Genomic DNA, 20,752 nt, shown 5'->3' on the forward strand with positions numbered 1-20,752 from the left:
ACATATTCATTTACCGTTTTACAGTTGTGTGTGATAGGAACGCCTACTCGGTACCTACATTTCTTTTCAGTTGCAAAGCTTTGTTGCTGATATAATGTCAATGAAATTGAAACTTTGCACCCGAAGGACGAATGTAACTTTAACACAATTAAGAAGTCTGCTACAAGATGGAATTTCAAATGTCCGCGTAGTGTGTGACAGGATCGTTGCAGCATTCAAGTTAGTACCTCCAGAGTGCATTCTTTTGCAACATATTCAATCCACTATTCACCTGAAACGGGCACAATCACAGATTCAAAATACTCGTTAAGAGGCTGTGGACAGACCTGAGAGAAACTAGTTTCATCATTGCTATTTAAATAATCGTGTAGCACTTGGGGGACTGACACAGACCAAGACCTCTCCAAAATACAGTGTGTCTGATCCATCTGTTTACGGAACATGTGGTCGGTCCTAAGAAGAAAAAGCTATATATTTATATATCAGCTTCAGCTGTACTTACGCAGACACTCTGCTCGGAGCACATGGAGCCCCACACCGACCAATCAGACTGCAACAACTCGCAGTTCTCCCAACACTGAAACAAGAAAGCGTCATGGATTAATAATGAATAAAAACGAAACGTAACAACAGCTATGATGTCAACAAAAAAGGCTATGTTGAAGGAAAACTACCTTCCCTAATAAAAGAAACTGGGACTGAAAATTAAAGCATGAATGAACGTAAATATGATTTTAAGATTATTCACAAACACAATATTGCGTACAAGGCAGAGCAAGGGTGCGGGTTGAAATCGGACGCGGGTCTGTTGACAGAACCGCAACACCGCTCACCAGTGGGAACTTAAATACCGATTAAGCAATGACGGTTTGAATTCCGCTACTCTGTGTATGATTTCAGTGGGTTACTTCTGTGATGCAACGCTCGCTAGAAACTATGTACTCTTTCTGGATTACAGATCAGATAAAGCAGATGGCAATGGTCGTACTGGCAGCACAAGTAACGGAAAAATGCAATATATGTCCAAAACATTCCCGGTCATTCAGTATTTTTCACTCCAAAAATGTCATTCATAACACAATTAACGTTATCACTGTCTTCGTGTACTATTGCATGTAACCGGTCATAGAGGTCTCCACTAAGCATTAGTACGCTGAAGGTGAAATTTATTTCCATTCTTCCTGTATCAGGATGGAATGTTATCGCCGACTTCATCAGCGAACTTGCCTAATACATCAGTGTTCGAAAAGATTTAGTCTGGGACTTTAAGCAGGTCGAAAAAATTTGCTTGATTAAATTCTGATCGTTGTGAAATTGTCCTTGTTTTGGGAAGTTAGGTATTATGATGTCGATAAAAAGTACCCCATTCCAAGCTTGTTATCACCGTGAGCGGTACATGTTACTGACAAAAACATCTCCATAAACACCGGTGCTCGTTTTATAATCGTCAAAACGTAATCTTTGTTAGTCAAACATACACGGGGTGGTCATAAAAAGTCTGCAGGAGACTAGTGCTGAGAAATAATTCTCAAGAAGAAAATTCGATACGTTGCGGCGAGTTATTTAGCATGGAAGTTAGTCAATAAGGCCGTTGTGCGCGTATATTCAAGCGGCCAGTCAGATTCAGTTAGTGTCAGTATTTCTCGTAGCGTGTATGGCAGCGCACGACACTGCTCGGCCTTTGGCTCAGGGTCCATCCTTACTACCGCCCCATGTCCAATTTTTGTACCGCTCTCCAGTTCGGTTTTAGGGGACCAAACGAAGAGCTCGTTTGGCGACTCTGTCACCAGCAAGCTGCTTGAATGTGCGCACGCAGCGACCTGACCGGCTAACTTCAATGCTAATTAAATCGGAAACGGCACAATGCTTCGATTTTTTTTCTTAACACATCTTTCCCAGTACAATCTGCCCTGCAATACCATTACAAGTTTGTTAGACTGTTGCTGACCAACCTTTGTATACAGTACAGGTTCATTCAGTTGTCCCTACTGATAAGTCTTACGCAACCCGCAGTACCTTAAAAAAAACCACGTAAGATACTTCATATTCTCTCGCTTGCAACATGCAAACAAACTGTTAATCTTACAGAAAAAAATCAACAGGAGCTTTTTGTAGAAAATTTAATGAAGTTACATTTGTAGTGGAATATGTTTTCGCTGGAGGACATGGTTTTCAAGAAAAATGTATCTGAAGGTCACTTTTGTACGTTTTTGTTGAATAATTCGGCCTCTAGCGAAAAAGTATCGCAGTACAAGATTCAACTACGTTAAAGTTCCTACAACAAGGTTCTGTTCATTTTTTCCGTAGATCTAGTTGTTTGAGCATGCGAGCGAGAGAATACGAAAATCTTACACCTAGTATTTGAAGGTGTTTCGGGTCCATAAACTCCACGAGTTTTCAGAGTCTTTGCGATACACGTCTAGGGGTGATAGATCACGTTCTAGGGAACTACTTTTTTTTCGATACAAAACATCTGACACTTACCAGCAATGCTAGGTGTCTTTCGACAATGGTTATGCCGCTGATTGACGGCAGGTTGTAGATACACTGCGGAGTGTGTATGCATTATGTGTTGCCTACAATATAATCAATGCTCTGAGTGGAAAGGGATAATCGTGTTCCTAGCTCGCTTCTAAATTAACTTTCTGCGCTTAGTAAGACACAATATGCAGATTTTCTGGTCGATAATCATGTCAGTTTACTGGGGTAGGTAATATGAAGATGCAGCACACCTTCTTAATAGACCCAGCTAGCCCGGATAAATCTCTTACATTCCCATGACATGATCTCTCACCCCTACACGTTTGACGGAAACACTTCGAAACACCGTCCATACACTGAAGAACATATGTCCTGTAAAGGTTTCTTTGCATAGCTTGGCAAAGCTTTTACTGAATTTGTAAAGTATTTAAATACAGTCATTTACTCTAATGTGAGTTGAGTCTCAGGCTAATACAACGTATTTCAATATGCGTAAAACAGAAAAAAAATATAAATAAAAGAACAGTGGGGTAAGAACTTATTTCACTGACGTCATCGACTCTAAATATGTCTAATTTTATTACTGTCGTGAAAACGTTCACATATTACGCCTAGTGAGGAAGGATTATGAAAAAGACATGTAACGGACTGTATACTGTGTACAGTACAGAAAGAGTACGTACTAATATGTGACTGTCTTTGCTTGCCTATTTTTGAATGTTTTACAAGCTCGACCAATATTCTGTGTAGCCACATTTTAGCTACCCGACAGTTCTACAGTGGGAAAATGACTTTCAGAACAGAGGGTGTGATAGTATTTCTTCTGACTCTTCCGCTATTTTTTATTAATACAACATGAAACAATTTAATAATTTCTTTAAAAAAATATGCTAATTTCCTTTACTGCAATAACCTTTTTCGATGTAGACGCTTAACTAGTAATCTACTAACGTGAAATAAAATAATCAAACAAATACCACGCTGTCGGAGATATCAGATAAGTTATTGAACATAAAATTACGCCTGCTGCCCATCAAAATCATGTGGAGTAATGTAAAGACTAAATTCTCTTTCGTTTACATTTTCTGAATTCTCTCTTCTTTTCGCCCATAGTATTGTCCAGATGGTCAGAAACTCGTATCGTCAGGTGCATATTTCTTTACTTGCTATCGGAAATAATAGCTGACGACGAAATGGTGGGCTAAGAGTCCAGAATTAATAACTATTTAATTCTATATCAGTAAGTCCCCGATTCTTTAAAGGCTCGAACTTCCGTGTATAGAACAGCTTCAGGCTTCCAATTTCTTTACAATGAGTTCATGTGCTACATTTGACATAAAGCATGTACGCGAGAAGAGGTTTCTGAAAGATTATAAATTACGTTAAAGGTCTGTTGGAAGTTACCATGTGCTCTCATGAGAGCCGTCTGGCTAATTTACGCTGAGTTTTAAGAAAAAAACTAGTTTTTCGAGCATCTCAATTTTTGTGACGTAATTTCTCCCGAGTTATGTGTCGTAAAATGGTACAACTTTGCAGATACAGTCAGCAGTATATCTGTATACCGTATGGAAAATGTGTTGGTAAGAGAGTTAGTAGTAAAGAAGCAATAAATTAGAACATTCCTGATGCTACAGTTTTACTGCACAAACAACGAAAATGTAGTACACGATGAACTTTTCTCTTCGATCATTTTAAGGGTATTCAGTGAGAACGGGTTTCGTAAGGATTTGAAATCATGTGCACAGTTCTTTCCTGATCACTGACTGCTCTAATTCTCAAGTAGGCCTACTGGATGAATATAGACGGGGTATTTGCGCGCCGTGAATTGCACTGTGTCGAGACATGTACACAGTTTCTAATACTTGACCTATTGCGTAAACCTTTAAGATAAGATCAAACTTCTCAAGGAAAGCTTCAGATGTGTAGCTGGCAATCCACCGAGACACACGCGTCACTTCATGATGTGTTACATTAGTACAAACGTCTTACCTAGAGGACACCGTTACCATTTTTAATGTTCTACTCTCTTTTTATTATGAGTCCGTTACTATGGTACGGAAACAAATGTGCCGTTTATCACACAACATGATTTCCTAACCTGTACAAGTGGCTCTTAAGATGGCTGTTTGGTCTTGCGGAAACCAGTAATCCAGTGCACCTACATGCGGTAAAAGAAGACCAAAGTTCATATCTGAAGCTTTCTTTACATTGAATTCATAGATCGCCCTCCAGCCGAGACATTTACAATGAGTTGGTTATGACAGAATTAAAAAATTTTAAATTTGCCCAATAATTACGTGAAATATTGAAAATCAGTTTATTGCTAACTCTGGAAGTCCTTGGATAAGCAACCTGCAACTGGGAACTAGAAACATGACTCGGGTCAACAGTTGATAGATACAAATTTTTCACTCGAACTTCTCGGGACGCTCGCCTTGTGCACCTTTAAAAGGAAAGAAAAGAAGAGACGCTATTACACCGTGTTGCAGTTTCCATGATAACATGTGGGTACTCCTACAATGTTGGTCAGGTAGGATCAGAGCGAACCGCATTCAGTAGAAACATGCCTAGCGTAGCACTGTAGTATTCAAACTAATCTTTGGATGCTTACAGCTCCACTTAACAATGACGCGTTGGATTATTGTTCAGTCTAATCCTTACGCGCGTAGACCATCATTCATTCATATAGTTTCTTGCCCCTTGTTTTCCCTCAAGCAGTCATCTTGGTTTATGTAGCGAAATATTTCCATCAGTTCAGAAGATTTGTGGTACGTTATGTAGTGATCGTCCGTTGTAGTAAATGGAACGTTTAACAGACTTTAGTACAATTTTCACTTTTTTGTATTTTCACGAATTATTTTAAAGTTAGAATTTGGTTGAGCTGTGATTCCGAGGATGTCTTTAAAGTCGACGATTGTCTGTTAGGGTACTGCACCGATTTATCAACGACTTTTAGATTGTAGTAAGTATCGTCAACGAAGAGAAAAAGGAAGTGTGTAAAACTGATTACTCAAAACCCCTGGACGTGCATATTGATCAAAATTCGAATTGTATATTAAGCATTGCTGATAATCTAAAGCTCGTGAATCCTGCACCGTTTGATGCGTCTGCAGATTTTGGCTATGAAAGTATTAGAAAATTAGCTTACTTCGCCTTTCTCCCGTCCGCTGAAGTCATAAAGAGTGTCTGGAGCAACTACACCTATAGACACATTCATTGCAAAGAAACGCGTTATAAGTATAATACTTGGAGTCAATCCTCTAACTTCAGGTAGGATTTGGTTAAATAATTAGGCTTATTTACGATGGCCTCAGAATGCATATACTATCTTTTGAAGATTGTTGTTAGGAATCAGGTTGAATTTGAAAATAATTATAGTACCTATGAATAAAACATTACCAAGAAAAAGAGCGTCCACTGTCCTTAGCTTAACCCTGCTGCTGCACAGAAAAAAGCAAAGTATGCAATCATAAAATTTGTTTCCAGTTTTCCTTGTGAATTAAATGTGCTAGCAGATAATGAAAAGTTTTAACAACAGATTAAAATTGTTTCTGACTGAGAACTCCTTCTGCTGCATAGACGAATACCTGAGGAGACAGTATTTATCTGGCCTACATTTATCGAATTTTGTTGTCGATTAAGATTTAAAACATCTAGTCGTGTAAATGGTCAGTATGCAGCCGTGTTTTCACAGAGAAAACGGCCAGTTAAACCAACAAATCCTGTACATAGTATTTCACCGGTCACATAAATATGTTGTAACTCGTTACACTGTAACTGCACAAACAGAACGAGAACAGATTATTTTCAAGATTACTTTGACTGTATATTATACGTAGGAATCTAAATTGTGGTGCACCGTTGCTCGATGTTTAGTTTAGGCTGAAAGTTGACAGTGCGGTTGTGAGCTCCCGTCAATGGAAAATCTCAGTTATACTGAGGCCTGGGTAGGACTGAAAGGTAACAGTCTGGTTTTGAAGTGGTGAAGGCAACAAACGCTATTTAATGAGAATAACTTCAGTTCTTGTTATGTTGTTTATGTTAAGAATATTCGATTTATATTAGACCTTGCCGCGCGGCTCCCCACGTCGGAGGTTCGAGTCCTCCTTCGGCATGGGTGCGTGTGTGTCTTGAGCCCAAGTTAGTTTAAGCTAGATTAAGTAGTGTGTAAGCCTAGCGAGCGATGACCTCAGCATTTTGGTTCCACAGGAACTTATCACAAATTTCCAGATTTAGATTAGACCTTAATTCATTCACATTCATGACGTCGTCGGTGAAAGCCGACGGGTAGTATCGAAGACTTCCATTGGCTCATTTTATCTTATTTGTACACCTTTCGACGATCCACATCACAGAGCGTTGTCGTGAATAAGATTCAAGAAGAATGCAAAAACCTAAGTGAAATTAAACTATCTATCGTCAGTCGCTCCTCACAGAGCAGTCCGCATCTTCTTGTACACCGAATACACTACTCGTTCGTATATAAAAAAAAAATAAAAAATAAAAAAATAAATAAATAAAAAAAAGTATGCAGAAGGGGATGAGGAATCGAATGAAACTTCACGGGCTGAGGGTATGTGATGTTATGTCAGTGATTACAATGCCATGGGGGAAATGTACAAAGAAATTGGCACTTCGCGCTCGCTTACCGATAGGACATTTCAGCCCGGCTTCTTTGGAAGCATGCATGATTCGGCCGGGAAGGGTGTTATAAAGCTATTATATTCTCTTCTGATAAAGCTATTATATTCTCTCCTGAAGCAAGATGGCGCTGGTTCTTGATAGCCCGGATTCTGCCACTGTGACACAGCTGAAGTCCGAGGTGGTTCCACAGATCGGGGACAGATCTTGCTATTGACAGGACAGCTCATAGAAAGACCTGCCAGGTATGAGCGGGCGTTACCCTGTTGGAAAAATGCGCGATAGCACTGTCGCATGAGAGGTACCACGTAAAAGAATGTGATGTTCGTGATGCACAATCACTACCAGTCGTGGCCTGAAGCCATGCGCGATGGCTGCCTATACCGTAATGCCAAGAGTAACACCGCTGTCTCTCTGCAAAACGTTGGAAGAATGGGACCTCTCCCCAGTCACTGCCATGATCACCCCATCGCTGAACACTATGCGATGCCATTTGTAAGCAGTCCTTGATGTCCAGGTCACAGCACCACACCAAATGCAACCGTTTGTTTTATGGTGTTCAAAAATGTTCAAATCTGTGTGAAATCTTATAGGACTGAACTGCTAAGGTCATCAGTCCCTAAGCTTACACGCTACTTTACCTAAATTATCCTTAGGACAAACACACACACACCCATGCCCGAGGGAGGACTCGAACCTCCGCCGGGTCCAGCCGCACAGTCCATGACTGCAGCGCCTAAGACCGCTCGGCTAATCCCGCGCGGCTTTTGTGGTCTTAACGGCAGCCTACGCAGCGGTCAGTAATTTCCTAATCTGGCTGTCGCTAGTGTAAGGCCAATGGTGCAGGATAACACAAAATGTTGTAGTCAGTGCTTTATGTGTTGACGGCTGTCAAGCGACTGTGTGAAGAGGTTACTATATGCTGCTGTCCAATACGGCGAACCTTCTTTGTGGTGGCCAAGTGTGGCCGACGACGTCAAATGCGCCAGCACTCACTTTCACATGTCATACAATATCGGGCTACTGTCTCAGTTCAGTGCCCATGAACTGCGAATATTGCGCGATTCAACCATCCGGCCAAATGGAGACCCCTTGAAACTGTCAACTGTTCATAACCCTGTCTCATACAAGTAGGAGGTTTCTCCGTGTCCTTGAGAGCGATCACGCGGTATCTGATACTGTTCACGTACCACATATGCCATCCTGACTGGACAACAGCACTAAATACGAACAACACTAATGCACCCTTGTGGCTGGTGTACCTGCCATAGATAATTGCAACTCCGCTCGTATGTGCGTGTACTAAGTTACATTGACAATCCACCATGGCTTCTTCTAGATGCTTCACTTTTTTTGTCACGCTGTGTAATCGGAACGTATTTCCAAGCTCTTTCAGTGGTGGTATGAGCTAGTTGGTTTCCTTTCTGCCACTTTCCCACGCCCGGGTTCCCGGGTTCGATTCCCGGTGGGGTCAGGGATTTTCTCTGCCTCGTGATGACTGGGTGTTGTGTGATGTCCTTAGGTTAGTTAGGTTTAAGTAGTTCTATGTTCTAGGGGACTGATGACCATAGATGTTAAGTCCTATAGTGCTCACAAGGGAACCTCCCCATCGCACCCCCCTTAGATTTAGTTATAAGTTGGCACAGTGAATAGGCGTTAAAAACTGAACACAGATCAATCGAGAAAACAGGAAGAAGTTGTGTGGAACTATGAAAAAAATAAGCAAAATATACAAACTGAATAGTCCATGCGCAAGATAAGCAACATCAAGTATAGTGTACGCTCAGGAGCGCCGTGGTCCCGTTGTTAGCGTGAGCAGCTGCGGAACGAGAGGTCCTTGCTTCAAGTCTTCCCCAGAGTGAAAAGTTTAATTTTTTATCCCTCGAGTGAAAAGTATAATTTTTTTTATTTTCAGACAATTATCAAAGTTCAGGCACTCACACATAATCAACTTCGCTCTCCAAAATTCCAGAACATATTCAGATTTGCTTGGACATATGCAGGATTTGACGGTCTATACACGGAAAAATTTGAAAACATTAAAAACATATATTTTGACAGAGCATAGGGAAAACTGTGCGAATGTGAAACTGTTGCATTCATTTGTTGCAGTTTATGTGACAAACTCTTATGTTTTCATCACTTTTTTGGGAGTGATTATCACATCCACAAGAAAACCTAAATCGGGCAAGGTAGAAGAATCTTTTTGCGCTTTCGCCAAAGTGTACAAGTTAGGTGGGTCGACAACATATTCCTGTCATGTGACGCACATTCCGTCACCAGTGTCGTATAGAATATATCAGACGTGTTTTCCGGTGGAGGAATCGGTTGACCTATGACCTTGCGATCAAATGTTTTCGGTTCCCATTGGAGAGGCACGTCCTTTCGTCTACTATTCGCACGGTTTTACGGTGCGGTCGCAAAACACAGGCACTAAACTTATTACAGTGAACAGAGACGTCAATGAACGACCGGACAGATCATAACTTTGAGAAAATAAAAAAAGTTAACTTTTCACTCGAGGGAATACTTGAACCAAGGACCTCTCGTTCCGCAGCTGCTCACGCTAACCACGGGACCACGGCGCTCCTGAGCTTATACTGTCCTTGATGTTGCATATCTTGCGCGTGGACTACTCAGTTTGTATATTTTGCTTATTTTTTTCGTAGTTCCACACAACTTCTTCCTGTTTTCTCGATTGATCTGTGTTCAGTTTCTAAGGCCTATCCACTGTGCCAACTTATAACTAAATCTGAGGGGGGTGCGATGGGGAGGTTCCCTTGTCAGAGCCATTTGGACCATTTTTTTTCTGCCACTCTCTGGAATTTAAACAGAATGGTCCTCTACAACCCTGAACCAGGACATACACCCCGCTACTGCCCTCCCCCTGTCCCCTCCCGTAAACTCGATGCTGCGATGTTACGTATTACCGCCACAGAGGGCTGGATTTACACTGACAACATTCCGACAGTCTGCAGAATTTTATGTGGATCGCGTTTCACAGGGTATCCAATAAAGCGTTCGCGTCGCGGAATTAAAGAGAATTTGTCAGGCCGGCGGCCTTTAGCGGGCGCTGAGCACCCTGACGTGGACGCGCCCTCCGCCACCGTGCCCCGGCGACCGCAGCCGCCCCTCCCAGAGGGCATTCCGGCGTTCCGGAGCCTCGTCAATAATTCTGCAGCCGCCCAGAGAGGCCGGCCTTAATATTTAAGCCCCACCCCCCACCCTGCGCCGTGTGCGAGCGCGCCCCATCCATCCATCCGCCGCACTGAAACTTTAACAGTAATCTCCACCGAATCCCGCTGCGTCGGCCGCGGACTCTCCGTAAATTCCGGAAGGGAAGGCTGCTGCCGCTGCAGTCCGGGAAAAGGGTTTGTGTACCGTCCCGGCCCGCTCGAGGTAAGCCTGAATTAATTAACAGGCGTGGGTGCGCGCTGCATCCTCTGCGTGCACGCATGTTCGGGCCAAGCGCGGCGGACACAGAGGTTGGGTGGAAGGGTAGGGGGGGGGGGGGGGCGGAGCGCAATTTGATTGCGTGACGAAAGGGCCCCACAGATCCCGCAGTGGGGCGTCCACTCCGCGAGCGCCACGGCTGCAGGCTTAGGCTGTATATCCCTCTAAGCCGACCTACTTGCATCAGGCGATATCCCCTTGACTTAGAGGCCATCCCGCTGAGCATGGCGCGCTTCAGCACATAAACGCTTGGAGATCTGATGTTGCATCTTATTGCCGTGACCATCCTACTACTTTTTTTGTGTATGTCAACAGAGAATGGATTGATAGGCGCGCCATGTCTTCATATCATACTAGCACTTTCTCAGCTTTTCCCTTGTACAGCTCCCATCATTTATTTACAATTATATATCTTTACTGATGTTACAACAAATGGTTCAAACGGCTCTGAGAACTATGTGACTTAACTTCTGAGGTCATCAGTCCCCTAGAACTTAGAACTACTTAAACCTAACTAACCTAAGGACAACACACACATCCATGCCCGAGGCACGATTCCGAACTTGCGACCGTAGCGGTAGCGCGGCTCCAGACTCTAGCGCCTAGAACCTCTCGGCCACTCCGGCCGGCGATGTTCCAACACCCATCTCACTAAACTGGCTCTTTTTAATGACATAATGAAATGAACGTAGTACCAAAAAATGCAAACGTTGGTACCGTTGTTTACTGAAACAGCAAGGGTACACTGCTGTAATTTTTTCTTCTAAGAAGTAGCCATAAGTAACCAACTTTGATTCCATAGGGAACTGTTGCGCACAGCGATCGTAGACTATAACGAAGGAGAGGCACACTGTTATCAGTTGCAACCCAATTAGCTTTCATTATTCTTGCAAATCTAGATTTCGGCTGTAAATAGCCACCTTCAGTGCATTTCAGTTACGATCCAATAGACTCGCGGTAGGACATGTCACCATCTTTTCTTACAGGTGTATAGGCATAAGGAAACAAAAAGGTTTCCTTCTGCCTATACACCTGTAAGAATAATGGAACTGAGACTAATAGCGCGGGATTAGCCGAGCGGTCTGGGGCGCTGCAGTCATCGACTGTGAGGCTGGTCCCGGCTGAGGTTCGAGGCCTCCCTCGGGCATGGGTGTGTATGTTTGTCCTTAGGATAATTTAGATTAAGTGGTGTGTAAGCTTAGGGACTGATGACCTTAGCAGTTAAGTCCCATAAGATTTCACACACTTTTGAACAATTGTCCTTTTTTTTTTTTTTTTTTTTTTTTTTTTAAGACTAGTAGCTGTGTGCCTCTCCTTCCTTGCAGCCATAAGTTATTGGTAGGAACGTATTTTTATGTAACACATTTATGCTTGTCGTTAAATATGTGTAACTAAGACAGAAGTTCGCGAAAGAGCACAGTCCAATCGTATACGAATTTTTTTCATATAAAAGTATACGTTTTTGTAATATTTTCTGTAGAAAAAATATGTTAAATAAGTTTGCTAAAAATACAGTCTGTCACTTTTGTTTGTTACAAATTTTAAATTGCAGGAAAAAAAGTCTCGTGTGTTGTCATATTATGAGAACGTATTCTGAATGAACCTCATTCCTAAACATACTGCGTTGTGAGTGAGTTCTCACAGCACGTGCTGCCTCGCTATCTGTATGGGGAAATCTGTATTTATGATGGGGACGGCTGAGGCAGTATACTCAACAGTCTTCAGTCATTACCAACGTCTCGCTTAAATCAGATTGTCTATACAACACGTTATCCTAAGTGAAGTGATTGGCCGCCATATAATGCCGAAATAGTATGTTGCCGAACGTAGTGGCATCTTTTCAGCTGATGGAAGAATTCTATTTTTTCAGAAATGTGAGTAAGCAGTGAATGCAGACAAGATATCCGAAGTCTCACAGCATTTGGTAGATGGTAACTATCGAAAACCAGTCTCACGTACAACTTTTTTTTTTTTCCTCTTCATCTCAGAGTAGCACTTCCAACCTACGTCCTCAATTATTTGCTTGACGTATTCCAATCTCTGTCTTCCTCTACAGTTTTTGCCCTCTACAGCTCCCTCTAGTACCATAGAAGTCATTCCCTCATGTCTTAGCAGATGTCCTATCATCCTGTCCCTTCTCCTTATCAGTGTTTTCCACATATTCCTTTCCTCTCCGATTCTGCGTAGAACCTCCTCATACCTTACCTTATCAGTCCACCTAATTTTCAACATTCGTCTATAGCACCACATCTCAAATGCTTCGATTCTCTTCTGTTCCGGTTTTCCTACAGTCCATGTTTCACTACCATACAATGCTGTACTCCAGACGTGCATCCTCAGAAAATTCTTCCTCAAATTAAGGCCGGTATTTGATATTAGTAGACTTCTCTTGGCCAGAAATGCCTTTTTTGCCATAGCGAGTCTGCTTTTGATGTCTTCCTTGCTCCGTCCGTCATTGGTTACTTTACTGCCTAGGTAGCAGAATTCCTTAACTTCATTGACTTCGTGACCATCAATCCTGATGTTAAGTTTCTCGCTGTTCTCATTTCTACTACTTCTCATTACCTTCGTCTTTCTTCGATTTACTCTCAAACCATACTGTGTACTCATTAGACTGTTCATTCCGTTCAGCAGATCATTTAATTCTTCTTCACTTTCACTCAGGATAGCAATGTCATCATCGAATCGTATCATTGATATCCTTTCACCTTGTATTTTAATTCCACTCCTGAACCTTTCTTTTATTTCCATCATTGCTTCCTCGATGTACAGATTGAAGAGTAGGGGCGAAAGGCTACAGCCTTGTCTTACACCCTTCTTAATACGAGCACTTCGTTCTTGATCGTCCGCTCTTATTATTCCCTCTTGGTTGTTGTACATATTGTATATGACCCGTCTCTCCCTATGGCTTACCCCTACATTTTTCAGAATCTCGAACACCTTGCACCATTTTATATTGTCGCTTTTTCCAGGTCGACAAATCCTATGAAAGTGTCTTGATTTTTCTTTAGCCTTGCTTCCATTATTAGCCGTAACGTCAGAATTGCCTCTCTCGTCCCTTTACTTTTCCTAAAGCCAAACTGATCGTCACCTAGCGCATTCTCAATTTTCTTTTCCATTCTTCTGTATATTATTCTTGTAAGCAGCTTCGATGCATGAGCTGTCAAGCTGATTGTGCGATAATTCTCGCACTTGTCAGCTCTTGCCGTCTTCGGAATTGTGTGGATGATGCTTTTCCGAAAGTCAGATGGTATGTCGCCAGACTCATATATTCTACACACCAACGTGAATAGTCGTTTTGTTGCCACTTCCCCCAATAATTTTAGAAATTCTGATGGAATGTTATCTATCCCTTCTGCCTTGTTTGACCGTAAGTCCTCCAAAGCTCTTTTAAATTCCGATTCTAATACTGGATCCCCTATCTCTTCTAAATCGACTCCTGTTTCTTCTTCTATCACATCAGGCAAATCTTCACCCTCATAGAGGCTTTCAATGTATTCTTTCCACCTATCTGCTCTCTCCTCTGCATTTAACAGTGGAATTCCCGTTGCACTCTTAATGTTACCACCGTTGCTTTTAATGTCACCAAAGGTTGTTTTGACTTTCCTGTATGCTGAGTCTGTCCTTCCGACAATCATATCTTTTTCGATGTCTTCACATTTTTCCGGCAGCCATTTCGTCTTAGCTTCCCTGCACTTCCTATTTATTTCATTCCTCAGCGACTTGTATTTCTGTATTCCTGATTTTCCCAGAACATGTTTGTACTTCCTCCTTTCATCAATCAACTGAAGTATGTTTTCTGTTACCCATGGTTTCTTCGCAGCTACCTTCTTTGTACCTATGTTTTCCTTCCCAACTTCTGTCATGGCCCTTTTTAGAGATGTCCATTCCTCTTCAACTGTACTGCCTACTGCGCTATTCCTTATTGCTGTATCTATAGCGTTAGAGAACTTCAAACGTATCTCGTCATTCCTTAGTACATCTGCATCCCACTTCTTTGCGTATTGATTCTTCCTGACTAATGTCTTGAACTTCAGCCTACTCTTCATCACTACTATATTGTAATCTGAGTCTATATCTGCTCCTGGGTACGCCTTATAATCCAGTATCTGATTTCGGAATCTCTGTCTGACCATGATGTAATCTATTTGAAATCTTCCCATATCTCCCGGCCTTTTCCAAGTATACCTCCTCCTCTTGTGGTTCTTGAACAGGGTATTCGCTATTACTAGCTGAAACTTGTTACAGAATTCAATTAGTCTTTCTCCTCTTTCATTCCTCGTCCCAAGCCCATATTCTCCAGTAACCTTTTCTTCTACTCCTTCCCCTACAACTACATTCCAGTAGCCCATGACTATTAGATTTTCTTCCCCGGTTACATACTGCTTTACCCTTTCAATAGCCTCATACACTTTCTCTATCTGTTCATCTTCAGCTTGCGACGTCGGCATGTATACCTGAACTATCGTTGTCGGTGTTGGTCTGCTGTCGATTCTGATTAGAACAACCCGGTCACTGAACTGTTCACAGTAACACACCCTCTGCCCTACCTTCCTATTCATAACGAATCCTACACCTGTTATACCATTTTCTGCTGCTGTTGATATTACCCGATACTCATCTGACCAGAAATCCTTGTCTTCCTTCCACTTCACTGCACTGACCCCTACTATATCTGGATTGAGCCTTTGCATATACCTTTCCAGATTTTCTAGTTTCCCTACCACGTTGAAGCTTCTGACATTCCACGCCCCGACTCGTAGAACGTTATCCTTTCGTAGATTATTCAGTCTTTTTCTCATGGTAACCTCCCCCTTGGTAGTCCCCTCCCGGAGATCCGAATGGGGGACTATTCCGGAATCTTTTGCCAATGGGGAGATCATCATGACACTTCTTCAATTACAGACCACATGTCCTGTGGATACACGTTACGTGTCTTTAATGCAGTGGTTTCCATTGCCTTCTGCATCCTCATGTCGTTGATCATTGCTGATTCTTCCGCCATTAGGGGCAATTTCCCACCCCTAGGACAAGAGAGTGCCCTGAACCTCTATCCGCTCCGCCGCCCTCTTTGACAAGGCCGTTGGCAGAATGAGGCTGACTTCTTATGCCGGAAGTCTTCGGCCGCCAATGCTTATTATTTATCAAATTTTAGGCAGTGGCGGGGATCGAACCCGGGACCGAAGACGTTTTGATTATGAATCAAAGACGCTACCTTTTTTTTTTTTTTTTTTTTTTTAAATCTCATTTTGTTCGTTATAGTTCGTTGCAATTGTTCGTGGCGGACGTCTCCCGATGCCCGTTGAAGTTCGTTATTGATCCATTCACTCAGTTTTTTTATTATAGAGTGCAGCTAACGCTCTGACCGAACACGCTGAGCTACCGTGCCGGCAACCCCTAGACCACGGGTACTTGGAATGTACAACTTCTAGACAGGATATTTTAGGCAAATCAGGTTCTTCACATATCATAGTTTCAAAAAGTTCCGAATATTATGCAGATTTGTGCAACATTTTTCTTTCGTGCGATTTCCCTTTAAACCGAGAATCTCATGGTTCAGAATTTCTCTTACGAAACAAGCAAATCTCGAAACACCAGAAGAACCAACATTTAAAAAAATCGTATGTGCTTGCCTGTTACGAAAAAATGCAAAGGAAGATCAGAGTACGATACAGAAATAAAAAGAAAATTGGGTAAGCATTGACGAATCATCAGATTTTGTTCTGGTAGATGTGCTAGAAAATTATGAAACGGTTTCCAAGCTGTGTTTTCTATTACCATGTAAAGAACTATCAACATCGAATCATGTAACAATGCCTCGCTTACTCAAAGAATATATACTGTTGTTACGGCCGAATGGGGTGAAATCTGATTAAGTTCAACACTTAGTTACAGATGCCTTTCTGTAATCATCCCATACGTCATAACATACCGTGTGTAGTAAGTACATGGGCTACACTCTGCGAACAGATACGTGTATCGTATCCTAAAGTGGACGAATTGATCTCAAATGACAGAAATAAGTTTGCAAAAGCGCCAACAACAACTGATTTGTTCAGTCAAAACTACAGATCTTTCACTTCCACCTGGACCCATAATTACTCGTTGGGGGACATGATTGGAAGTAGCAGTGTATTATGCTAACAATTATGAGAATTTTAAATCAGGGGTTGATGAACCAAATAAGGATGACGCTTATCCAGTTGAAATTCTTCACAACTTACTCAACGATAGTACACTAAAAAAGAATTGTCTTACATTACATATCTTCAAATTTGAGTTTTTATTTCGCTCTGACAAAAAATTAAAACATGAACCAGCTTGTTAACTAAGACAGTTGATGAAGTGCATGACATTGAGAAAAAAATTAGTTCACTTAGAGCACAAAAGTGGAAGCTATTACATATAAATTTAAAAATGTGTTCGAAAAAAATGGTGAATTTCATATTACGTGCAAAATTGCCAAAGTTTTGGAAGGAGAAGTAGGTGTACGTGAAACTGCAAATGTGTATGCTAATGACATTCATATGCAGTACGAGATGTTGAAAGGTCCTTCTCTCTGTATCGTGCATTGTTTGGAGACAGCCTATATCGGTTTGTGACGGCAAACTTTGAGAAAGATTTGGTGGTTCATTGCAGCAGCAAGTTGGTTCAATCCATCACTACGTCAGGATGACTGGGGAGTTCTTTTCGTAACGTAGGTTTTGCAGCTTTGTAATACTGAAACAAAATAGTTTTGCATTCTTATGAATACTTTTTCAATATTCTTCCTGCATAATAAATGAAATATTTTAATGTTTTTCAGTACATAAAAACTTGTTCCCCATTTATTAGTAAATTACCTATTAAAGCTGCAAATTAAATTTAACCTTCAACTAATATTACACGAAATCTGATAATAACAATAATGATAATGGTTTTAGACGCACCCCATGCAATGCAGCGTAGCGATTAGCATCGCTCGCTGGCGTGCGTCGGGTCATTAGTTTGAAGCCAGCGCCCAGCGACGATTTGTTATTCGATATTTATCTTTTCTGGAAGATTCTCGAAACTTCTTATGTTTGTAATGTTTGTATATTCTGGAATATTCGATGTTTATATAAACAATAGTTCGTTCCCTCCAGGGGTTAAGTTCCCTTCTTCCTGTAAGTTGGTGTTCGCAATAAACGTACCTTCATTGTTAGTGTTGTACTGCATTGACTACCACGCTTTTAGATCTGGAAATGTGGGTATCAGGTAATAGTAATAATAATAATTATAAAAAAATAATATAATGATACAAGCTGATAAAAAGGAAAGAGCAAACGGTTTGACGAAAAACATTTACAACAAGAAATGCGTAACACCTTGGTAGACCAGAATGTTTATATGCATTTAATTGTTTAACGATAAACTACAAGCTGGGCAGAACGGAGAAACTGGAAAGACGGCTGATTGTAAACGTAATGGGTGTTATGCAAATTACAGATGGCTGGATGCTAACGATATCTATGAAAAGATATGGAAAATGTCAGAAGTAATGGCAAAGCAATGATTGTTTCCTTGGACAGCTCTACTGAATTATCCAGAACAGAGAGACAAAACAAATATTCTTGTATTTCTGTGTTACTTGTTTTTCTTGAATTACAAAAATAGGAAAAGAAGTAGTAAGAAACAATATCAAAGGAATGCAGATAACAGAAAGAAAATATTTAAGAACAAAGTAGTATATTTAGAGGGATTACAAGAGAGAGGATGTAAGAAATCGGGAACAACATGAACAGATGAAAGGGAAAAGCTGGGGGAGAAGATGAAGGAGTACTGGAAAAATAAGAAACAACGAAGTAAGAACAGGAATTGAAGTTTACGTTATCCTAGTTAATGAATACCAAAGTACTGAAAATCATAATTAAAGAGGAGAGATAGTAATAAGAAGTTAGAACGGGAATGGAAAGAAGAATAGAAAAGAGCAAGAAAAAGAAAGGGATATGTCATTGTTATGAATAATACGTGGAGGAGACGACGAACTTTATGGTGATTTTTCAGTGACCTTACGTAGCTTCGTTGTGTTGCTGGGGTACTTTATGTGCACTTTCTTTTTCACTCTAGCTTTAGGAGCGCTGAAGATGGTGTCCCTTCTAACAACGTGAAACAAATCTGATCATTCAGTAGGACGTGGTCAGCTGTACCTAGGGTTCTACTATCATAGCTTTTTCTCTAGATTCAGCAATGTAAGGAAAAAATAGATTGCTACTTACTGTAAAGATGACACGTTAAATTGCGGATAGGTACAATTAAAAGACACTTACACGTTAGCTTTCGGACGCAGCCTTCGTCAAAAAAATAAAGAGAAACACACACACACACACACACACATTCATTCACGCTAATAATCGATCGAGTAGTTCGTCAATTGACCTCGCGAGTCCTCAGACTGCTTAGCAGTCCTTCCACCGAGGAAAAAATGCCGAACGAAAAAATTCCCATAGCATGGGAGGCAGCCATGCTGATCTCCTCCTCACAGTACCTCCTTCCAAATTTCTCGGAAGTTATCTCGCATACCTAAGGAGACTAGCGCTTCTCGAGGAAAGGACATCACAGTAAAACAGCTTAGTCGCAGCCTAGATGATGTTTCTGGAAAGAAAAACTTTGCGGTGGAGCGTGCACGGACGGCATTATAGCGTTTTTATGCCCTTTACGTATATCATCTGGTTTCGCATCCATTTGAATTTGACATCACTCGTATGGAAGAAAACATGTAGTGAAATCTACTCTATATACTCTATATATGCCCTTCTTTATTGACGAGCACTAAACCATTCAGAGAAGAAGACGCTATGCGTGCTCTATACTCAGTGTTCTCAAGACACTGATACGCCGTACTCAAATAGCTCGACAGCGGTGTCGTTGCCGACAGTTGGCACCGAAGACCATTTGTATATTTACTGAATTTAGTGCTACATTATTAGACTAACCTTTATGACACTGTTGTGTAGGTACTACAGACTTGTAAATTGCATTACTTGTACCTGAACCTGATACGCTCTTCCGGAATCGCGTGAGACGGCGTAATAAAGTGGCTGAGGTTATGTTACGGAGCAGGCGAAGGCCGATCGTTAAACACCTCGTCATCTTTTCCAATAAAGCATCCTGTTTACTAGTGAGTCGTCGTTCGTTGAGCAGCTGCATTATAGCAGCCTAAATTTATTGGCTCTTCATCGAATATTATAGTCTAGCTGCAGCAGTTTAGAGGACCCTCTATGGGCGTTTATTATGCTTATACCGCAGGGACGACGCGCAAGACTTGGAGTTACGGCCGTATTATGTTTATGGGAAGTCGTAACAAAATGAACGAACCAGGCTTGCGGCGCAAGTTACTGTCACCGATAACGACCGACATGATTCGCTAAGTACTCACGGACATTGGCTGTAATACAGACAGCTCCGAGTGGGTTCTGGAGAAAAGAACCGAAGCAAGACCTCGGTGGTTCATTAACTAATTTTAAAATAAATTAATAATCTTCGCTTCGTATCACTCAAAGACCATCACCAACCTACGCAATGTTTCCTGCTGTCCAGAGAGAACTATATTTGTTTAATAGCTACATTTTTTTAAGAGCATGTATTCTCCAGTAGCTGCCCATTGGGCGAACGGTTTTCGAAAGCGCCCGTGTTCACAGGACTGATTCTGGGCAGTTGTATTAGGTTTTCCTTCTTACGACTGATGACCCATTTCCACGTAAAGGAGCACAATGGAATAATACTACTTTACTTTTCTGTTATAAAAGAGGAAATGAAAAGAAAGCGTACAGGTCTCCTCGTCAACTGAAGACGCCCTCTGGAGGTGAGAATTAGCCGCCGGCATGATATCCACAACTTTACGTTATTAGGTAAGGGCTCAGTTTGTTCGAAATACACCACCCGATGAGATGTAATGCGGAACTGACCGTTAGATGTCAAGAGGGGCAGGGTGTATTGTTTTGTCAGTAGAGAAACAGTAACAGCGGAATGATCCTGTCCGGATATCTCAGTGATTTCAAACGTGGACGCGTCATTGGATGTCATCTGAGCAACTGTTTCATACCGGATGTTTCAAACGTTCTACACCTGGCCAGACTGATAGTTCATTACGTGACTGCGAAGTGGAAACGTTAAGTGATAACCATAGCTAAAACAAGTCCAGGAGGAGGAGATTAGC

The 20,752-nt window shown here is 41.5% G+C and overlaps 1 protein-coding gene across 1 annotated transcript in view; it reads right to left on the bottom strand.

Annotated features, from left to right (window-relative positions):
- Positions 1–20,752, bottom strand: part of LOC126412223 (uncharacterized) — a 183,124-nt gene that overhangs the window by 39,560 nt on the left and 122,812 nt on the right. The window contains exon 3 of the mRNA XM_050081712.1: positions 503–577. Coding sequence (XP_049937669.1) covers positions 503–577 — 75 coding nt within the window. The remainder of the gene's footprint in view (positions 1–502; positions 578–20,752) is intronic.

Source organism: Schistocerca serialis, chromosome 7 (genome assembly GCF_023864345.2).
Source record: "Schistocerca serialis cubense isolate TAMUIC-IGC-003099 chromosome 7, iqSchSeri2.2, whole genome shotgun sequence".
Taxonomy (NCBI): domain Eukaryota; kingdom Metazoa; phylum Arthropoda; class Insecta; order Orthoptera; family Acrididae; genus Schistocerca; species Schistocerca serialis.